Genomic DNA, 14,566 nt, shown 5'->3' with positions numbered 1-14,566 from the left:
GCTATATAACAAAGTGTATCAGCTATATGTGTACATATTCCCTCCCTCTTGCATCTCCCTCCCACCCTCCCTATCCCACCCCTCTAGGTGGTCGCAGAGCACCGAGCTGATCTCCCTGGGCTATGCAGCTGCTTCCCACTAGCTACCTGTTTTACATTTGATAGTGTATATATGTCCATGCCACTCTCTCACTTCATCCCAGCTTATCCTTCCCCCTCCCCATGACCTCAGGTCCATCCTCTACTTCTGCGTCTTTATTCCTGTCCTGCCCCTAGGTTCATCAGAACCTTTTTTTTTTTTTTTTTAGATTCCATATATATGTGTTAGCATATGGTATTTGTTTTTCTCTTTCTGACTTACTTCACTCTGTATGACAGACTCAAGGTCCATCCACCACACTACAAATAACTCAATTTCGTTTCTTTTTATGGTTGAGTAATATTCCATTGTATATATGTGCCACATCTTTATCCATTCATCTGTTGATGGACACTTAGGTTACTTCCATGTCCTGGCTATTGTTAATAGTGCTGCAGTGAACGTTGTGGTACATGTCTCTTCTTGAATTATGGTTTTCTCAGGATATATGCCCAGTAGTGGGATTGCTGGGTCATATGGTAGTTCTATTTTTAGTTTTTTAAGGAACCTCCATGTTCAACATCAGTAATCATTAGAGAAACGCAAATCAAAACTACAGTGAGGTATCACCTCACACCGGTCTGAATGGCCGTCATCAAAAAAATCTACAAACAATGAATGCTGGAGAGGGTGTGGAGAAAATGCTGTTCTTTTTTAAATCTTTGTATCAACTCCTGACACACTGCTTGGCACATAGAAAGATTCACTGCATGTTTGGATGAATGGATGAATGAATAAAAGAGAATTTTGAGCATCCCTCACTTGCCGAGGCTGTTAATTCAAGATTTTAGTGTGAGACTCAAATACTCACCGTGGAAATGGCTATTCCTTGAGAAGAATGACAATCCCAACTCTACTGTAGTGATCTTCAGCATTTCTCTGCTCATTTCAAAGACATAAAGTGAGGGGTGTGGGAACACAGTAATTAAAATTCCCTAGAGAACTTCTTTTAAAGAGATCTGGACCACCCATATCATTTGAAAAAGTACTGTGGGGCTGGCAGAGTGTTAAATGATGAATACTGATTACAGCTATGAGACTAGCTTTAGCACTGTTTTGTTGTGTGTAAGTGTTTTGTGTGTTGTTCATACCTTCAACATGTTTGCTCTCTGTACTCATACGTTGATTCTTAAACATATTAATGGGTGGGGGGGAACCTGGAACACGACTTTATTCATTTAAGTTACTACATATCTTTGAATTTTGACATACCATTGATCATATCTGTGATTTATTTAATGCCTAAGTCTCGATCATCTGCTTTACTATGTGATTTCACTGAGATAGAAATGGGGAGTGGTATGGTAACATGAGTTAATATGGTCTGTGAAATTTCAAAGATTGTTTGCAGGTGGGCTGTGTCTGCTTAATTAAGAAGGCCAGACTGGGTGGGATTACTTGTCCCCAGAGGAGGTCAGGCCGAGACAACTTCTTCTATTTACATGAACTAAACTTTTGAGTTTCCTGATTTGCCTTTCAGCTTTAAAGAAAAGAAAGAAAAGCTTTAATTATTTAGGAAAATGGACATTGTCATTCTCCCCCTAAATCCAGGTTTTTAGTTAACAAAAACATACCAAATCACCCCTCAGCACAATTATCCTTCAAGCTCAGAGACTTGTCTCAGCAACCTCTTGTCATCAGTAAGTTAATACTTGCATCGTAGTCAAGTTTGGTTTCAGTGCCCTGAATACCAGAGTGGTCATCATTTTCATACTGAATCAGGTGTCTGTTTATTCTGATTTTATTAAAGGAAGTTTTTCTCCATCAGGGATGGATGAATGAGATTTACAACTACGATCCAGAAACTTACCATGCGACTTTGACACATTCAGTCTTTGTTCGACTTGAGGGTGGGACCGTAAGGCTTTCAAAGCCCAATAAAAATATATCCAGGAGGGCAAGCTACAATGAAACAAAGCCAGAGGTGACCTACGTCAGCCAGAAAATCTACGACCTGTCCGACAGCAAGGTGAGCCCAACTAATTTGGAAGCTTAGATGAATGAAAAGCATTTGGAATCTTGGACGCTTTACTGTAATTTTTCCCCTTAAAAGGTTGTGTGTTTAAAGTTTGAGTGTAATTTAGAGCAGTGCCTCTCCAACATTAATGTGCATATGAATCACCTGAGCATCTTTCAAAGTACAGAATCTGATTCAGCAACTATGAGTAGGGCCTGAGAGTCTGCATTTTTATGAGCTCCCAGGTGATATCCATGCTGCTGGTCCACAGACCACACTCTGAGAAGCAAAGGCATCATACGCTCTTCTGACTTTGAGAGTTAATTTTTTTGGTCAAACAAAAGCCACGTGTGGTGGTGCTAGGCTAATAACTAACGCAAGCTCTGTAAATGTGAAAATTATGGAAAATTATGCAAAATAACCACATTTTGATAAAGTATACTTCTGCTTTTGAGAAATGTAAATTATTTTTTATTCCAAAAAGCTATAGGTTCTCTCTTCTTATAAATCTTGTGAGTGATCTTTGAGTTTCTCCAAAATGGCAGAATTATTTAAAATAGTTTTTTGACGAATTTATTTTTACCTTGTGGTTGATAAACTTGAGCTTCCCATCAGGATCTAATTTGATAAATTCTTCTTTTTCCCCCCAGCTTAGGTTTGGCCCAGGGTCATTAAACTCAGTTGATATCCAAACTTAGTTGATGATAATCCATTAAATAATTATTCTGCTACTGTTACCTGAAAATCATAGATATTTGTAACTCGTGCGAAATTCTTGAATATCTACTTTCTGGAATTATTTTGAAAGATAAGTCATTTCTAAAAATTCTAGTTTCTAAAGTCACGTTATGGACAGGTGGTAATTCTTTCACGTTCATCATTTTAGTCAAAAATACTATGAAGTTTGCATTTGTGCTCTGCACAGTAGTAATGCACAACGTAGCCAATTCTTAATTTAGAGTGTAAATCCTTTCCCTTTCTCTGTAGATTTATCTTGTGCCTAAAAGTTTGGCTCGAAAGCGAATCTGGAATAAAAAGTACCCCATTTGTATCGAGCTTGGTCGACAAGATGACTTTATGTCTAAGGCCCAGACTGATAAAGAGACTTCTGAAGAAAAGCCACCAGCTGAGAGGGAGTTGGGAGGCGAGGACCCTAAGAAGCCAACCCACCCTCAGGAGGGAACACGATCTGGCCAGCGAGATCAGATACTCTATCTCTTTGGGAGAACTGGCCGAGAAAAAGAGGAGTGGTTTAGGAGATTTATTCTGGCATCTAAGCTGAAGTCGGAAACCAGGAAGCCACCTGGTGTCTCTGGAAGTAAACCAGGTAATGACATGTGTGTTAAATGCTTATGTATTTTTAAAGGGCCCGTGGGAGAATCAAGAGAGAGTCCGGGGTAGGAAGAGAGGAAGACCACCCTGAACTGATGACTGTCTGCCACCTAAGGTGTATTCATGGGTTATTTGCCTTCTAGGCTGCTCACTGCAGTACTTTGTACTGAATCATTTAACCAGTCATGGAACCATCTGCAGATGTATTTTTTTCGCCTTTGCTGGTTCCTTAAAGATTATATCAATATTTATGTTTATGTACTGTGGCTCCTCTGAGGGAAGCAGCAGAAGGAGAACCCTAGTTATAATAAGAAGGCCAGTGAGAAGGCAGCTTATGCTCTCAAGCTCCTGGCCTTCAACATGGCCTCCACGCCTGAGATTGCCATCGAAGCACAGAATCCTTGGCCTCCTGACTCACTGCATTTGCCATCGATTACCCCGCCCCTCTGCTCATTTTCTATCCCTCTGTCCCATGTACTTTGCTTGGAACAGCACTGAATCTCTCACCGTCCTCCAGACATACTGTGCCCTGTCATTGCTTTTTGCGTATGCTGTTCCCTCTACCCGGAATGCTCTTCCCCCACCTAGGCCGGGAAAATGCCAATTGTTTCTTCAAGGGGCAGTCCAGAGGTCACTACCTGTGAAGGTCACTGCTGGAGGAAGCGCCTCTCGGCTCTTGGGCAGAGGGACTCACCCTGTCCCTTCTGCCCTGAAAGTCCTTTAGTCATGCTTCAGTACAGTGCTTATTACAGAAAATTGTGATTTATTTGCCTAGGTGCCCGAGTTCAAGGGCAGGGACTGTGTATGTCTTATTATTCTTTTTAATGTGGAGTTGGCCCAGAGAAAGTGCTCGATGAAAACTGTGTTGAATGAATGAATGAAAGATGTTTGTCCATCCACAGCTTATGGCAATTCCAGTTAGCTTTCTGCCCACTTTCTGTGTGCCCCTTGGGCTGTGTCAGTCCTTCATCTGACCCCAAGAGAGCACCAGAAAAAAAGAAAAGGTGCCTACCAGATATGTATCATGGCTCCCATTCCTCTGAATTGTCTTGAAGAAGAATAAGAACTGTTCTAAAAAGTTATCTATCATTACAATGGAAGGTGTCTTTCAGGGTGGGAAATAACCTTATAAATATGTATATTTTAGATAGTCATTTATAGCATTTTAGCTGCTTTTCAGCTGTACCCAGTGGAGTTTGCTCTGTGTTCCATTTCCTTTGCCGTCGTTTTCCTCATCTGTGTTAACAGCCATCACTTCTTTGCTCCAGGGGTTTTACCCTCACACAGCAGACACAACAGTCCCTCGGGGCACCTGACCCACAGCCGCAGCAGCAGCAAAGGCAGCGTGGAGGAGATCATGCCCCAGCCGAAGCAGAAGGAGCTAGCGGGCAGTGTACGGCAGAAGATGCTTCTGGACTACGGTGTGTACATGGCCAGGTGTGTCCCCCAGGAAAACCGAAGCCCCCAAAGGAGCCCAGCGCAGAGTGCGGAGAGCAGCCCCACAGCTGGGAAGAAGGTAAAGCTGGCTGCCTGGGGGTAGCTTTTTTGCTCTTAGATTCGTTTCCTCATACATAAGCCCTTTGAACGCCTCTTTTGTACCAGGCCCTGTTCTAGGCATTGGGGACACAGTGCTGAACCAGACAGATGAGGGCTGTGCTCTTAGGGAGCTTGGACTCTAGTCAGGGAGACAGCAAGCAGCAAACAGCAAACATCAGGTGCCAATAAGCATGAAAATAAAGACAAATAAGGGAGGATGGAAAGTGGCCAGAACTGCTGTTTTAGATTGGGGTCGAGGACAGCCTCTTTGAGGACGTGACATTTGGGCAGAGACCTGACCAAAGTGAGAAAGTGAGCCCTGGCGATCTGTGTGAGAGGAGCATTCCAGGTGCAGGGACCAGAAAGTACAAAGGCCCTGAAGCAGGCCTGTGGTTGGAGTATTCAAGGAACTGTGGTGAGGTCAGCGTAGGTGACAGTGAGCAAGGGACAGAGGCAGGGCCTCGTCAGATCAATTCCTCGTCTGATCAGGTCATGGGAGGCACTGGGAGGGTTTTGAGCAGGGGCTAATGTTGATCTGACTTGAGTTTAAAAAGTCATGTGGCTCTCCATGGAGACTGGAGAAGGGGCAGTAGGAGGAAAGGGCGGTGGGAGGTGATCGTGGCAGCAGAGCATGGGGCTAGGCTGAGGTGGTCATAGCAGGCGGTGAGAAGTGGCGGCCTTGGGGATACTGTTGGAGGGGAGCTGGCTGGATTTGCAGATGAGTTCCATGTGGGATGGGGAGAACCAAAGGAGTCAGAGATTACCCCTAGCTTTTGACCTGAGCAACTGGGCCATCAGTAGGGAAATTCACAGAATCATTAGCAATAGAGGTCTAATTCCTTAATAACCATTGTATACTCAAATTCTCAGACTCCTCAGCTCTGTCCAGGGCTTTTGAAGGTTTACCATATGCATTATTTGCAAAATGTAACAAGCTGGACATTGACTCAAGATCATTTGTGATAAGATGACTAATATAAGCTGCCATATGTCAGACTCTGTCAGACACTGTAGTAGAATTACTCTGATCCCTTGAACAGTCTTGCAAACCAGGTGGTATTCTCTCCATATTATAGATGGAGAAACCAAACTTCACAGAAGTTAAGTAGCTTAATGTCACAGTTGCTAAGTGATGGAGTGCATGAAACCTGATCTGAGACTCCGAGGCCCTTTGGCTGCCAGGACTGCCGTCTTGGTGGGTCATTCTCAGACTGTGCTTGCCCTGAGGCCTCCAGCCGCTACGCCCCCTCAGGTTCTGAGGCACAGCCTCCCGCCCGTGGAGCACGAAGCCTGTTTCTTCCATGTTCAGTTACTAAAGTGTTTAACCTCTTATAGTGACTGTATTTCTGTTAACGGGAAGCATTTGGTACCATCCTCTTTGTGCTTTCAGGCTTTAGTCATTCTGTTGACCCTCTTCAGTGTGGAAGAGGCCCCAGAACCTTCACCCAGCCTACTTTGTCAGGGCCAAAAAAGACCATATGCCTTTGCTGGCCTCTGACCCACCGCCTCCCCCTCTGACCTAAGTTACCAGCTAGAGTGGGAAGCAGACTTCCCTCTAAGCTAGAGCGGGGTAATAGAAAACTGCTCTGGAAATGTCCTGTTTACCAACAGTGAGTCCCACTCCCCCTAATTCCCTTTCTGCCTGGGCTGTCAGCTGTCTGGATTCTCATTAGACTCAGGAAAATCAGAAGGAGAATTGTGTGATGTAAGAAAAGGATCTAATAAATAAATGCTTGCTTTTTAAAAAAGAGTTCTGTAAATTAAAAAAACAAAAGTTTTAGAACATCGCTTCCTCAGTATGTGTTACATGTGCCTGTTGTATCGTGTAATCACTGGGGTCTGTGGAAGCCGCAGGAGGGCCTGGGAGGTCCTGCTGGCACAGAGCCTGACCCCTCAACCTTGCACTGCTGTCGCTGGGGTGGGGTGGGGGTGTCTCTGGTACAAACCTTTTTTCCAGGTACTTAGCACTTAACCCCTTTAAACACCAGAACCTTCTTTTCATCTTCTAAGTTAAGTCTGATTAAAGTCTTTAAAAACCACATTGCACTTCCTGTCCCCCTTAGGCAGAGCAGGCAGGGATGATTTAATCTTTTTCCTGGTGATTTAAAGACTCAATACAACACATGGAAATTCAGGCCTGTTGTCCTGCAGGGCTATCGAGGTCAGGCCTTTCACTCCCGTCTGAACCATCCCAGACCACAGACTCTGCAGCATTTTCTGTCACTTGTCTGTTGGCTGGTGTTAGTGTGTGTCCTTCTAGTTGCCTTTCCTTGAGTGCTTATCCTCATCTCCCACCCCTACCCCTAATCTAATGGTACTAACCTGCATGGGCTAGGCAACCAGAGAGCCAGAATTGTGTGAACACAGGCAACTGTCTTTGAAAGGGGGGCTTTTGAAGCAAGTGCGTGAGGTTTAGCGCTGGGCTCCCACGTCCACTTGGCCTGCCTGAAGCATGTGTGGGCCGCGTCCACTCTCAGGAGTGGTCTGGTAGTAGAGACAGTCATGAATGAGGTATAGGTGTATGTTTTAGTTATCTATTGCTGTGTAACAAATAGCCCCAAATGGGGTGGCTTAAAACAATAACAGTGATTTATTTTGGTGACAGATTTGTAATTTGACTGGGCCTAGCAGTGAAACCTTCTCTCTGCTCCATGCAGTGTCAGCTGGGGAGGCTGGACGGGGGGCTGGAGGACCTGCTTCCGAGATGGCACTTGCATGGCTGGCAAGTAGTTGCTGGGTGGTGGCTGGGAGCTCAGCTAGGGCTGTGGGCTGTGGGCCTCGGTTCTTCCCCATGTGGCCTGGGCTTCCTTCAGTGTGGTGACTGGGTTTCAAGCACAAGCGTCCCTAGAGAAAGAGCCAGGTGGGCTTTTTATGACCTAATCTCAGAAGTAAAGTAATGTCACTTCCTTCCTGCTCCATTAGTCAAAGTAGTCAAAAAGCCCTCCCAGCTTCAAGGAGAGGGGCATAGATTCCACCTCTGCTGAGCTGAGGGAGTAGCAAATTCTTAGAAGAGCATCTGGGATGGGAAGTATCATTGCACCATTTTTGAGAAATAAGGTCTGCTACAGTATTTATTCCTATGCTCTTTTTATTACTTTTCATGCTTTCCTTTTCAGTGGAGATAGTTCTTTACTAGTTTTATTTCTCTTTAATTATGTAATTCGAGCAAATGAGGACCTTCCCCCACCCCCTCTTTAATTTTCTTTTCTTTTCTGTGCCTGTGAAGCATTAACATGGTTCCAAAAACCAAAACTGTACAAAGACATATTCAGAAAAGTGCCGTCTCCCCCGCCCTTTTCCTTCTATTCATCCATGCCGTCCCCCCCACCCCCACCCCAGTAGTGAACCGGTCTCATTAGTCTCTGGCTCATCCTCTCTGGGTTCATTTCCCCTCCTGTCTTACTCAAAGGGTGGCACGCCATGGATACTCTTTTGCACGCTTTTTTCACTTACCAGTACATTCTGGAAATCACTCCACATCGGTTCTTAGATATCTCCCCTTCCTCTTGTTTTTCAGCAACTGCAAAGACTGACTCCATTGTGTGAATGTTCCATAGTATATTCATTCTCTTATATGGGCGTATGGGTGGTTTGTAATATTTTGCAATTACAAACAGTGCTGCAATGAACAACCTTGTATATGTGTATTTTTGTGTTGTTGGGGGTATAGCTTCAAGGTGATATCTTACGAGAATGTCAGAATGTAAACTCACGTGTAGTTTTGTTAGATACTGCCAAATGCCTTTGCATAAGGGTTGCACCAGTGTGCATTCCCACTGGTAATAAGAATGCCTGTTTCCCCACAATTTTGCCAAATGTGAACCTTTTGGACGTGGTCATTAGTGCTCATCCTTCCTGCCAAAGACAGCCAGGTTATTTCTTTGGGTTCATATTGCCTCTGCTGTCATGAGTCCAAGAGGAACTGAAAGGGCTCAGAGACACAAAGGAACCTTTGACACCTCTTCAAGTTACACTGTCACTTCATCAGTGTCGGCACCACCCAGACGCTTACCCAGGGTAGCATGCCCCCTCCTCTTCTATACAAGGAGCTTGGAACACAGCACCAGCCTTTGCCCCACCCTGCTGCTGCTTCTTACAGGCCATGTTCAAAGCATCTCTCACCCTGAGGGCTCCAGGTCTAACGGCGCCTTCCACACACTCAGCCTCCTTTCTCACACATGGCCCAGTGCTAAGCTGGGTCAGGAGGTGAGTAGGGCCACTGGTGGTCAGGAGCCAAACCAATGTTGAAAACAGCCAGTGATAATTAGTAGATGTAGACTAGGTTTGTATTAAACAATGCTAGAACACTTCTGGTAGTTATTCTTACCCATAATAATTAAAAACAAGTTCGGGGGATTCTGAAGTCACTTTGGAGCTCAACATTTGAATTATAAAATACTGCTCTTTTGGAGGAAGGACCTGGTTCTCCAGATGTTTAGTGATTAGTGATCGTCGCTGAGCCCTGACTTGCCCTTGTGACTCCGCTTTATCTCACAAACACAGACTGTACCAGCCTCTGAAGTCTCCAAACCCCTGTGATCTTGGTGCCATTTTCTCTCTTCTCAGGCAGCTTCACCTCTAGAATAGTGAGACCATGAGGCTGACTGAGGAGACCCAGAGCTTGATCATCTTGTTGGTTTGAGGAGAAGATATAAACAGCAATTAAGAAAATGAAGAAACTCTTTTAAGAAATGTCTACAGGTGGGATAGTATTACCCCTAGTGTTGGTACCTCAGGAAGGGAGACCCCACGGGCAGCCTGTGGATTTACTCAAAGGTGTGAGGCCAGGGAGGCTACTAGTTCTTTATGCCCTGAAGCAGCCTGCCTGGGAGGGAGGACCATTGGTGAGGCAGCGCTGTGCTTGTTCACCAAGTGTGAGGCTCTGGTGTTCAGCTCACATCAGGCACTGCCACGCTTCTTTTCAATGGAAGGTTTTCAGAAATACTTAAAGGTCATGTAGGCTGCCCCAGGTTTGGAGAGTCCTGCCTTCATTATTGCTAGTTCCACTAATTATCTTGTTACCTACAAACTGGATCATAAGATACTACATCCTGTTTGGTGTTATCAGGAGATAAGAACTCAACAAAGCAAACAGGAATCAAACAGAAACGAGGAAATCTTAATTGGCAGAATGGTTTCCCAAGGCTTCCCCTTTCCAAGCTCAGAGTCAGCTTTTTAAACATTTAAAAGTAGAATTGCAAAGTGTTTATCATACAATAAGTAAAAAATATAAAGCCATATATCCAATTTAAAAATAAATTTTAGGAAGGTTACAGACAAGAGTGCCAAGACAGTTCAGTGGGGGAAAGAATAGTCTTTTCAACATATAGTACTGGGGCAACTGGACATCCACATGCAAAAGAATGAGGTCAGACCCCTCCCTCACACCATATACAAAAATTAACTCAAAATGGATCATGGACCTTAAGGCAAGAGCTAAAACTATGAAACTCTTCAAATAAAATATAGGAGTAAATCTCTGTGAATTGGGGCTAGGTGTAAAGACTTCTAAGATAAGATACCAAAAATACACACAACCAAAGAAAAAATAGGTAAATTGGACTTCATCAAAATTACAAACTTTTGTGTGCAAACAGTACTATCAAGAACGTGAAAAGACAACCCACAGAGTTTGCAAATCATATGTCTAAGGGTTTTGTACCCAGAATATATAAAGGACTCCTGTAATTCAATAATAAAAGGTAAATAACCCAATTAAGAAATGGGCAAAGGATCTGGATAGATATTTCTGCAAAGAAGATATACAACTGGCCAGTAAGTATATGAAAAGATATTCAGTCATTAGCCATCAGGGAAATGCAAATCAAAACCATAATGCAATGCGACGTCCAAACCACTAGGATGGCTAGAATAAAAAAGACAGACGATAACAATGATTCATGAGGATGTGGAGAAACCGGAACCCTTGTAACAGTGGGAATGTAAAATGATGCAGCTGCTGTGGAAAGCAGTTGGTGGTTCCTCAGAATGTTAAACATAGAGGTTTGTGATCCAGCAGTTCCACTCCTGTGTGTATATCCAAGAGAAATGAATGAAAATCTAGGTCCACACAAAAACTTGTACACAACTGTTCATAGCAGTGTTATTCACAATAGCAAGAAGTGGAAAACAACTCAAATATCCCTCAGTTGAAGAATGGACAAAGTGTGGTATATACACATAATAGAATATTATTCCATAATAAAAAGGAACGATGTACTGATACATGCTACAGCATGGATGACCTTGAAAACATTATGCTTTGTGCAAGAAGTCAGCCACAAAGGAACACATATTGTGTGATTCCATTTATATGAAATGTCCAGAATAGGCAGATTCACTGCGACAGATATGTGGTTAGTTGCCTTGGGCTGGTGGGGATGGAGCTGGGAGGAATGGGGAATGACCACTCGTGGATACAGGGTTTCTTTGGGGGTGATGAAGATATTCTAAAATTGATTGTGGTGATGCCCTCACACTCTGAACATACCAATACCACTGATGATGCTTTTTAAATGGGTGAATTGTATGGTATGTGAATTATATCTCAATAAATCTGTTTTTTAAAAAGGATACAAAACCATGTTAGTTATGCTTATTTTTTAAAGTTATGTATTCTTAAACAAAAAAATATATATATATACACACATTGAAAACAAACTGAAATATAGTTAAAATGTTTTAAATAAGTATATCTGGATAATGGGGTTATGGGTGTTTTCTCTAGTAAATATGCTTGTTTTTGTAATCGGGGAAACAGCTAACCGGGAGGGTCTTCCGCTGTGCCCTCTCCTGGGCCAGGCAGCCCTTTGTGAAGCCCTCATGACATCAGATAGTGTGCGACCAGACCTTAGCAGCAAAGCCACCAAGCTGCCTTTGCCCTTAAAAAGCTGGGCTGATCGCCTGGCTATTTGTAATAGGAAAAGTTACACCACAAAAAGTAAATCTGTACTATTTTCTCTTTACAGGTTGGTTTTTAATAAAATATCTCCCAAGAGCTACTCAGACAGTTACAATAGTCTTGCTTTAGCTTCGGGCCATTGAACTCTCTAAACTTCATTTTGGAAGCCATTTTTAGAAACGTACCCTTGCTAAATGTACATCTTTAATTGAAATGGAAAAGTGAATCTGCTTCTCACATTCCTTCCTGCAGCCAAACAGCAGCATTAGGAAATGTGTACACATTTATTGTTGACGGTCTTAAATTTGTATGACTCCCATTGGAAATGAGTTCTTCCTAGCAGCCTGTTGAATCCAGATTTTGTTCATAAAGCTGCTTTGATGCATTGTCAGTGTTCTGCTGCTCATGGATTTTTCTTTGTTCCCAGTGAGTCTGTGGAGAGAAGCCTGCATTAGAAAAAGGAACAGTTGAAAAGAAAAAACAACCTCCTTGTCAGTTATTTCAGAAATTTGTTTCCACATCATATGCCTTTGGCTTGGACAAAAGTTGTGAAATAGCCTTTGTTTCATGCTATTTTGTGTTGTTAAACCTGTTTCCTGTGAATAACTAGGGTTGTAAGGAAAGGTTAGTAAAGAGTCAACTCTCCCACATGAGAAGGGAAAAAGTAACCTCTTCTCTTGTGCAGCCTACAGACGTGAGTGAGACGCGCACTGCCCTGCGTGGGCAGCCTCTTGGCACTGCCCGGATCCCTGGGGGAGGAGGGTATTGTCCCTGGGTGAGTGTTTACTCAGAAGTCTGCATAGATAATCTGATGTGACTCAAAGACGGTAACCTCAGAAAAGCTAGACCAGATCCCCTTGGGGTGGGGTGCAGATGTTCAGGCAGAGAGAAAAGCGATTCCAAAAACCGCGTACAGCCTGAGGCATGACTAAGTGCTCGCTGGGCACAGGCTTCCACTCGACCATCCAGAACCTGGTGGTAGAGATGCCTCGGTTAATATCAGAAGCCTTTACAGCACCAGAAGAGCACAGAGAGGGGACCCTACAGCCATTCACACAAGGCAGCTAGAGCCATGTCTTCTGAAATGCAGGGACCAACATGTATTATTTTTTAAAACAGAGTTTAACTTTTTTTTTTAATGAGACTCGCCGACATTTATAAGGGATGACTTTGAAAATACCCCAATTTGAAGGACTCCTAGAACATAGGATATCCCTACTTATATGCAGTAACATTAGACTGAGAAATGCAGGTAAACCCCCAGGCCCCCAAAGCGAGAGACGGCACAAGCCCTGATGAGAGTGGAGGACAGGTGGGTGCTGGGCAGCCCTCCAGGCCCTGCACAAGCTCAGTGACCAGTTCAACTGAGTCAGACCCTAAGGACTCCAGGCTTCAGAAAAATCACACATAGGTCCCTGCCATAGACCTTTAGGACACTCACAGGTCATCACATCTCTAAGTGTCAAATCCACAAGCACCAGGCCACCCGTGTACTCTGCCCCCGGCTTAGGACACAGCTGTGCGGGGGCGTGGTCACGGCTGCGCAAGACAGACATCACCGGTGTGAGCCCACGCTGGAGCACAGAGACGTGAGGCGTCTGGTGTAGGTGATGGCTGCAGGCAGCCGTGAGGGCAGGGCAGATGCATTTGTACAAACCATACAGGGAAGAGAAAGGGTGAGCAATCCACAGATTCCTGCATTTCTAGTTCTTTTAGTCTTTGCTTTCCAAGGCGAATTGTTTCTATAAGGCTATCACCTAATTAGAGACCTCAGAACAAGGCTATGTCTGTCACGCCCGGGCCTGGTCACGGCCCCTTCCTCCCACCGGACACAGCAGGTGGGAGACAGGGAGGAGGCTGTGAGTCAGGCTGTGCTGATGAATCAGGGGCCTCGGGCAGGGTGCTGAACAGTTCCAAGTCTGTTTGCTCCTGCCTGAAATAGAAGTAAAAGTTCTGTCTTTCCTGGGTATTGTGAGATGTAAATGAGGGAACCTGAGAAGGAATCTTATCTTAGGGCCTGGCGTGGGGTCAGTGGACACCACCAAGCATTACCTGCACTACCACACCGTCCGTGGGTGTCACGGCTGCTTCTCCCTTCTGCTTCACCCCGACCCTGGCCCTCTCCAGGCAAGAATCCATGGTCTAATTCTTAGCCTTGGAAATTGGAGGCTAACAGGGTTTGCTCTTTTCCAACCTTGCACACTGGCCACAACAGATGTTTTAGGTGGATTGTATCAAGTGGAGCTGAAGCCCAGGGTGTTTCACGGGGCTGAGATGGGTGAGAACAGCTGTAGGAGTTTCACAGAATTCCTCTCTCTAATCCAGGGCTGTGGGTCTCAACCTCACCTGTTCATTACATCAGTAAGAGAGTTTCTAAAAATCCTCATACCCACTTAAATCAGTATCGCTGGATACAAGACCCAGACACCAGTATTTCTAAGCACTCTCTGCCCCTCGCCCAGGAGACTCATGACCTCCCAAGAGTCAGGCTGAATGTGAGAGTCCTGGGCATTGAGAAACTCTGGGGCTGCCTGGTGAGACCAGCTCGACGGTTACATGTCCTGGGAGCCTTAGCTGGAAGAAAGAGAGGCAGACGTTTGATCAGATGTGTCATTGACTTAGAATGTTGGTACCAAGTTAATTTGGGGGGAGGGGAGGGGTAGGGTAATACGGCTGAGCTAATTGTATGAAATATTAGCTGG

At 44.4% G+C, this 14,566-nt stretch overlaps 1 protein-coding gene across 5 annotated transcripts in view; it reads left to right on the top strand.

Annotated features, from left to right (window-relative positions):
- TEX2 (testis expressed 2) overlaps positions 1-14,566 on the top strand; it is a 107,429-nt gene that overhangs the window by 64,003 nt on the left and 28,860 nt on the right. For all 5 annotated transcript variants that reach the window (XM_067714119.1, XM_067714120.1, XM_067714117.1 and 2 more), the window contains 3 exons: positions 1,907-2,107; positions 3,083-3,422; positions 4,696-4,943. In XM_067714119.1, the coding sequence (XP_067570220.1) occupies positions 1,907-2,107; positions 3,083-3,422; positions 4,696-4,943 (789 nt within the window). The remainder of the gene's footprint in view (positions 1-1,906; positions 2,108-3,082; positions 3,423-4,695; positions 4,944-14,566) is intronic.

This window comes from Pseudorca crassidens, chromosome 19 (assembly GCF_039906515.1).
Source record: "Pseudorca crassidens isolate mPseCra1 chromosome 19, mPseCra1.hap1, whole genome shotgun sequence".
NCBI classification, from domain to species: domain Eukaryota; kingdom Metazoa; phylum Chordata; class Mammalia; order Artiodactyla; family Delphinidae; genus Pseudorca; species Pseudorca crassidens.
Note: the sequence above shows the minus strand (reverse complement) of the source record. Positions and strands in the feature narration are given on the sequence as shown.